General features: G+C 43.3%; 1 protein-coding gene across 1 annotated transcript; it reads right to left on the bottom strand.

Annotated features, from left to right (window-relative positions):
* Positions 1-3,956: 3,956 nt before the first annotated feature.
* Positions 3,957-7,276, bottom strand: LOC124661810 (RING finger and transmembrane domain-containing protein 2-like). Its single transcript, XM_047199695.1, has 8 exons — positions 6,826-7,276; positions 6,584-6,660; positions 5,645-5,813; positions 5,218-5,306; positions 4,915-5,079; positions 4,761-4,838; positions 4,479-4,582; positions 3,957-4,356 (listed from the first exon to the last, which is right to left on the bottom strand). The coding sequence occupies exons 1-8, from the start codon at positions 7,274-7,276 to the stop codon at positions 4,251-4,253; spliced, it is 1,239 nt and encodes a 412-aa protein (XP_047055651.1). The 3' UTR covers positions 3,957-4,250.
* Between the last annotated feature and the right edge of the window lie 247 nt (positions 7,277-7,523).

Genomic DNA, 7,523 nt, shown 5'->3' with positions numbered 1-7,523 from the left:
TTCTCAATTTTTTGCGATCCAGAAAGTCCTGAAATAAATAAAATACAAAAAAGAAGGTTTTCTGCCTCCCAAAAATTAAATATCAATGAAGAGGACTTTGTAGGAAAATTCCAAAAATCGACTAAGAATGCATAGTTAATGATATATGATGGCAAATAACAACACATGCTTGATCCGGCCACACGTAGCCCATGTTATGGTGAGCCGGACTGACCTATGGGCCTCCATTCACGCGTTTTGAATTTGAATGCATAGGTCCGTATGTCTTTGTAGAGCGCATTGAATGTTTTCAAATTTGAATAATCTTAACTCTATGTATGTGATAGCACCTTCCGATTCTATAGCCTACTCCAGGGGTGGAGCTGGAGGAGACGAAGATCACTGGGTTCATCTCTACGTTATGTTGTGATGTTTCACAACTGAACCAAATGATAGACTAAATTAGTGAAGGTTTGATGAAATTTACTGGGTTCATCCAAACCCAACCCTTGTACACCAGCTCTGCCATTGGCCTACTATACAACGATACAGTACTGTGCGCCTGCGTGGGCAAACAAAGCTTCTGAAAACTAAGCAATTAAGGATATGCTTAAATGTCAATCTTCCATGCATGTTGCACATCATCCGACAGTGGAGGGATCGGTGGCAAACTACCATCACGTGGAATCACTTAATATCCAAGAAAAAAAGGCACTTACCAAGGTCCTGAAAGAGATAACTAAACAACACACTCTTGCAAACATTGTAGTTCTAAGACTGTTATATAACACACAAGAAATGGGGCGAAGGTTCAAATATAGGAGAAGAACCATAGCGTGCATGCTTCCCCAAACCCTGCCCTTAAGAAGAAATCTCTAATCCATTGGGATTTTGATCGGAGTCTTCTCAGCAGAACCAATTTCGTCACTTGTTCTATTTTTCAATTCTATTGTGCTTTAATGCTAGTTATATTTTATATGTTTAGTTAGTTGTCGTCATTTCATTGTTGCTTGGTCATGTATTGTAAGTTGCTGACACTAATAGTTAGCGGGCCATTTACTATATTTATGTAGCATATAACAAGATTTATTGAAAATGGATGGCTATCGTGTCTCTTGTCCAACATTATTCGTTTGCAATCTTGTTTCTACTAGTTTCCGTGAAAAATGCAACTTTTGTTTACATACGTGTTTATACTCATAATTAGAACCATGCCTGACTCTGGTCCTAGGCGACCATGGGCAAGCCCAAGGGCCCATGCCTGAGAGGGGCCCATGATTGGATCTTCATCTATACCTTTCCCATGTGGTGGGCCGTAAAGAAAATGGTTGAAAAAGGCCATGGCTGCAGCGATCGGGATAGGAAATGCCACGACCACGCCTCGCCATGGGCAGCCCAGCCCGGGGCCCGGCCCAAAAAACCTAGGCCTGGACCTGCAAACGTTGGCCCGATCCGGGCCAGGCCTAGGTAGCCCAAAAACCTAAACGGCCCGGCCCGTAGCCCGATGGGCTTTACACGTATTTGGCCAGGCCGGGCTCGGGCCTGATTTTCAACGTCAGGCTTTTCTCAACCCTCCCCAAGGCCCAGCCCAACACATGGCTAGGTATAGCCACGACATATAGATAGGAAACAATTGGAGGTGTTGGAAGCAAGTTAAGGTTGCCCATGCTCTAGCAGGCACAGGAGCAAGTGCTCAGATGAATAATGTTATGGGCAAGCGATATAGCTGTGCCTGCTAATTAATTGGGTATATATGTTCCACGTTAAAAAAAACTAAAAAACTAAAGGTACTCTGAATATCAATGTAGATGGCGCGGTGGCAAAAGCTGAGGATACAGGTGCCTTCATTGCAGTATGTAGAGACCACATGGGACAGTTTATAGGCTGCTCGTTAGTTAAGGTAGAAGGCATCACTGAACCTGTTGTCCTGGAGGCAATGGTGTGTGCAGAAACGTTGTGCCTAGTTGTTGATATTCATGCCAATCGGTTTCAAATTGCCTCTGATTGTCCTGTGGTTAAGGAGATCCAGAGTACTCCCTCCGTATGACCAAAAGTGTCTTAACTTTGTTAAAATTTAAATATATCTAAATACTATCTATTAGATAAATACATCTAAATTTAACAAAGTTGGAATACTTTTAGTGGAACGAAGGAGTACATCCAGCCATGGCCCACATTACATGGTGATGAGTTTTTGACTCGCAAGGAGTCTTTTCAGGATGTTTCCATCATCCACGAAGCAAATGGTAAGGCGCATCCTCTAGCCCGAATTACAACTACTCTACATTTAGGCAGACATGTGTGGTTTGTAAACCCACCTTCTGGGGGTATTGATGAAAACATTTTGTTAAGTAATAAATGAAGCTTCAATCGTTTTTCTTAGACTAGTCACAATAAGAAGTATCATACACTAGTATTATGTACATGATACTAGTTTGTGATACCACCTCCACAATGCATAGTATCATAATATGGTATCATACTTATATCATATTTAATGTTGTGTAGAATCTCAATGCAAATGTGTGTACATGATGTATTTTCATGAAGTTTTCTAAGTTTATGTGTCATGTTACGGTATCATATTATGATACTACTCTCATCTCTCACCTCACTAATTTATGTGATACATCAGATTTTTGCCAACATGGCATGCATGATACTACTTATGATACTCCCATTGGGGCTAGTTTTAAGACTAGTCACAGTGCATAGTATCATATAGAAGTATCATGCATATGATACTACTACATGTTACTATCTCCACAATGCATGGTATCATATACTAGTATCATAGTCTCTATGTATTAATTGTTTTGTAGAATCTCAATGCAAATATATGTACAAGATTTACTTGGCATTAATTTTTCTAGTAGTATGTGCTATGATACAGTATCTACCTATGATACTAGTACCCTCTCTCTTATCCTTAATTGCACTGTCACATCAGCATTTTGCATGCATGGAATGCATGATACTACCTATGATACTCCCATTGTGGGTAGTCTAAGAAAAAAAAGGAGAGGAAAAGCCCCGACACACATACATGAATCCATCGATCTGATCTCACCTGATGTCCTCTTTGGCTTTGTGGCTCGTCTCCCCTGGCCCCGCTTTATTTTTTCCTTCGACTCGACCTGCCGACCGCCTGCATTGGGTACATATAACAAAGAGGAACGGAGCCGGTCGGTATGAAAATTGTGTTCTTCTACAAATATCAATCTATTCGAGGCTCTGAGCGAGAACATGTGTAGTGGTAAAAGTGCAATACAAGCATCTTTTGCTTGAATCACATATAAAAAAAGGTATTACTAAATTAGTGACTTGGAATTATCTAGATTTGCATGTATCTACACTCCAAAACGCGTCTAGACAGATGCAAATCTAGATAAATCCGAGTCACTTATTTCGTGACGGAGAGAGTATCATTCCTACTTTAGGAATCCACAGATAAATGGATGGTTGGTTAAAATTAACTATGAACTATGCCAGCTGATATTTTGTTACTTGATTGATACTAGAATTTGTCAAGTAGGAGTATGTTCCTCAATGTAGGAAAGCTCAGTTTTTTTTATTTGTATGCATGATTCTTTCTTCTCGGTATTTGTTGCAGTCACCATGGTAAGTTAATCAAGATTGTGGTGTGATACATATATACAGATGAAGTTCTCCTTTTCGTGAAAAAGAAAAGTTCTTGGCAGTTGGTCTCGCGTACGGCAAACAAATTCAGATCAACAAAACATGCTTTGTCTCGGTATAAGATACTTGAATTAACATTCTTACAGACTGCAATATAGATAGGAATAAAGACAAAAATTGGATAATATTCAGTTTTCTTGGTGCGGCTTGACCGCCATCAGCAGCCGGAGAGTCAGTTCTGATTAATATACCCTTAGAAGAAACTAGGATACGTCATGCCAATATCAGTCATACTACACTGCCAGGGAAAAACCACGGAAATGAACTCATCATCGAAAGCATGACCCAAAGAGTAGTCTGTTGAAGCTGTCACCACAAGCTATGTTGTACAGTATTACATATATATACTCATTTCTATTTATGTAATCATATAGGGTCACGTAAAACTTCTTATAACCTATACAGGGGATTACTAATATGCACACTTAGAAACAACGCACTCATGCAGTCCTTCAGCAGGGAAGGATGTGGAGATCCGTTTCAGCACCAGACCGGGCCGCTCTGCTCGTAGAAACACGAACAAACACACGCACGCACACCTATTATCTGTCTTCTTATCGTCATAGCGTAATCTAGAAAAGCTGGAAAAAGAGACTTGTCGAACCGTCACCGAATGACCGGAGGTCTGCTGGTTTCACCAATGCCCTGCACAGCGGGCACGTCCGCTCCCTCTCGAACCTGCCATCGTACAGGAAAACATTAGAAAGCAAACCTACGAGATGTTCTAAATGTTCAGATCATGAAATTAGTTATCAAAATATGTAACCACAGGGGGGAGGATACAAATTGCATGCAGTTACCATTCAGAGACACAATCTTCGCAGAAGACATGTTTACAGCGCAAAAGAATGGGGGCATGCATCTTCTCTTGGCATATAGCACACATGTCTCCAGCAGCAGAAACCTGAATGCAAGAGCACCATATTGGTAGTCAGCTTCAGGGAAAGATGTATGCCAAAAGTTTCACTACTCAACACATCTCACAAGCCTACTTCTTGACATTCAGTGACAAGTGACAACCAATAACTTGTTAGTGCTTAGAGCATAACGTATCAGCTTAGTGCTTAAAGCACATCGTTTACCTGCTCAGTCGTCGCATATGAACCATAATGGAATTCTTTATGAGATAATGCCCTCAATGCTGTCAAAAATGATTGAACCTGCCAAACAAATAGACAAGTGTTAGAAGGCATCCACTCAGTAACTTCTAAAATTGTCAAGGGCAAGGTATAATACCTTTTCCACAACAGATGTCAACTTGAAAGTAAGATAGAGCCCAGTGGTTAAAGAAGAAAATAGGCTCCCATACTCCTTGTTCAAGAAAAAACGGTACCACACAGGAGTAGGCAATAATGCCCGGTACAGAAGTAGGAGATATTCAACAACTGTTAACATTTGACCCTGAACAGAAAAGGATAATATCAATTATTAGCTCCCTAAATATTCGGAAACAATAGCACTGCACAAGGAGCTAGCAGGAAAAGAAAGCCAAGATTAATCCCAAGAAATTTAGATTACAAATGTATGAAGATGATTTACCTGTCTACGATAGCTACGGCCTCTTGTGTTTTTGTAGTACATGAGTAGTATGCACTTGACGACCATAGCAGTTTGGCGCGTCATCGTATCTGAATAAATTTTAGAAAAAAAATGTTATTATAAACTTAATGAATAAATTATCACATTATCAGTTGTGAAGACTGTAATTAATGTGGCCTATATTATCCAATGAAACTAAATGAGCACGCTTGAAGTATAGTGATACATTAGCACTTGCAAGCATAGAAAATAAACCAATTTATCTGTACATATCCAAATTAAGTAAAACAAATAAACACTTGGGACAGCTCATAATTAAAGACCCGAGTGCCAGAAATTAAAGGATGTGAACAGAGCAAATTTATGTGCCATGTCAGTGCCAAAATAAAACAAATATGTTCGAGCATCATAAGAGAAAAGAAAGTACCATTCACCAAGATGACGAATATAGCATGCCAAAATGCTGGTATCTCTTTAGGAGGGAGCATCACCAGAGGTCTTATAAGGTCACCATTCTTGTAACACCAGTAAACCCCAAATACGTGAACGGCAAATAGTATCGTAATCCCAACAAGAACTAACATTTTTCTCTCCCCCTGCATCAAGCAGAAGAAAACAGGCCAAGTTAGTCAGATGGCAAACGGATCATAGTTAAGCAATTACGCACCATGGTGTTATAGTAAACATCTTTATAAACAAGCTCAAAATCAACATAACTCAGGGGTTTTCGCAGGTTTACAGCATAACAGAAAAGACAGGGGATGAAGATACTACCGAGAAAAAGGAGGAAAACAAACAGTCACATGATTAAGGCACTAGGGAAAAATTAGATTTATATAGACCATAGATGATGTACAAGTTTATGAAGGATAAAGGTAGGTTTTGCTTATGTGGTGAACCAATGGGCAATTTTAGGAATCGGTTAATTGATGCATTTAAGTTCAAACTAGCCGGAAGCTTGTATTTGGTTGTTTTAGACTTCCTTTATAGGTCCGAGGTCACAAGCTAGCAAAGAAATTAAATGAATTTATCCTTATATGCGGCTGCACAACGCAAGGGCAAAGAACATCAATAAGCATACACAAACAATTAATGCTAATGTGTTGGAATACAAAGAATTCCATGAAAAAAATGCTCGACGCCACGACAATGTGACCAAATAGCCAAAATATCTCCATCCCGCCCAGGGCAATAAGATTTGCTGCACTTAATTTTTTAAGTGAGTCTATGAAACTCTAAGCAACACGATTGTGGACAATGAACTGGATTTCTTTATTACACCATTTATTCTTCAGTCTTGAATTCATGACACACTAAGCTATGGGTATAAACTAAACGAAAAAAATCAACGAGATGGGCCACACACCTTGAGAGCAGTCTGCTTGCGCAGGATATCATTGGACTTGAACATGACCGCAGCGATCCAGATGGTGACGAAGAAGCCTGCACGAAACACCCAAACCAAAATTGAGGACAGATTCTCACGTTTCACAGGTAACCGACTGCAATCGTGTATCGGCCATTCGCAAATAAATAACCGAATGCGATCGTGTATGCGGTCGTGGATCGTGAGGCAAGAGAAATAAGGTGGGGGAAGGAGAGAAGGACCTTGCAGGTGCTGCCTGATGAAGACGACGAGGAGCAGGAGGGAGAAGGGCAGTATCTGCTCCACCCACCGCGCGACCTGCTGTATGTCGTAGCGCTGGTAGGAGGAGGAGGACGACGACTCCGCGCCTGCCGCCGCGGGTGGGGCGGCGGGCGCGGCGGAGGGGCGCGCGCCCCTCCCGTCCTCCTCGACGACCCCCTCCGGGAGGGAGGACGGCGAGGCGTCGCCGGCCCCGACGATCCGGATCGAGACCTCGCCGGGGGCGGGGTGGTGGGGCCCGGGGTCGGCGCGGAGGATGCCCGAGTACTCGAGCAGCGCGGAGAGCGGCGCCTGGATGAAGCTGGAGGCGGAGAAGTGCACGCCGTAGCGCCTGGAGGCCACGGCCGCGGGGGGTTGGGGCTGGGACCGAGGGGACGGCTCCGGAGGCGTCGGTCGCGTCGGGGCGTCCATCATCGGGTTGGTGGTGGTGGTGGGTGCGTCGCGGGGCGGGAGCTTCCAGAGGCGCCTGCGGCGGTGGCGGACGGGCGCGGGCGGGTCGGCGTCGCAGGGCGGTGGTGGAGGGGCGCGGGGGAGGCAGGCGGCGAGGCGGAGGCGGAGGCGGTGGAGCGGCGTCGGCGTCGGCGTCGCCGTGGTGGCGTCCGTTGTCGCGGTCGCGGCCGCGGCGCGCGAGGAATTCCTGGCTCTGGCTCGGGATATTTCT

The sequence above is a fragment of the Lolium rigidum genome, chromosome 6, assembly GCF_022539505.1.
Source record: "Lolium rigidum isolate FL_2022 chromosome 6, APGP_CSIRO_Lrig_0.1, whole genome shotgun sequence".
NCBI lineage: Eukaryota > Viridiplantae > Streptophyta > Magnoliopsida > Poales > Poaceae > Lolium > Lolium rigidum.
This window is presented reverse-complemented; position numbering and strand designations above follow the sequence as displayed.

Coding starts and splice junctions, on each gene's coding strand:
- LOC124661810 (XM_047199695.1), bottom strand. CDS start 7,276: ATGATGGACGCCCCGACGCGACCGACGCCTCCGGAGCCGTCCCCTCGG. Junction 5,814..6,583: donor GCAAGCAGACTGCTCTCAAG/GTGTGTGGCCCA, acceptor TGCTTGATGCAG/GGGGAGAGAAAAATGTTAGT. Junction 5,080..5,217: donor GCCGTAGCTATCGTAGACAG/GTAAATCATCTT, acceptor TTTTCTGTTCAG/GGTCAAATGTTAACAGTTGT.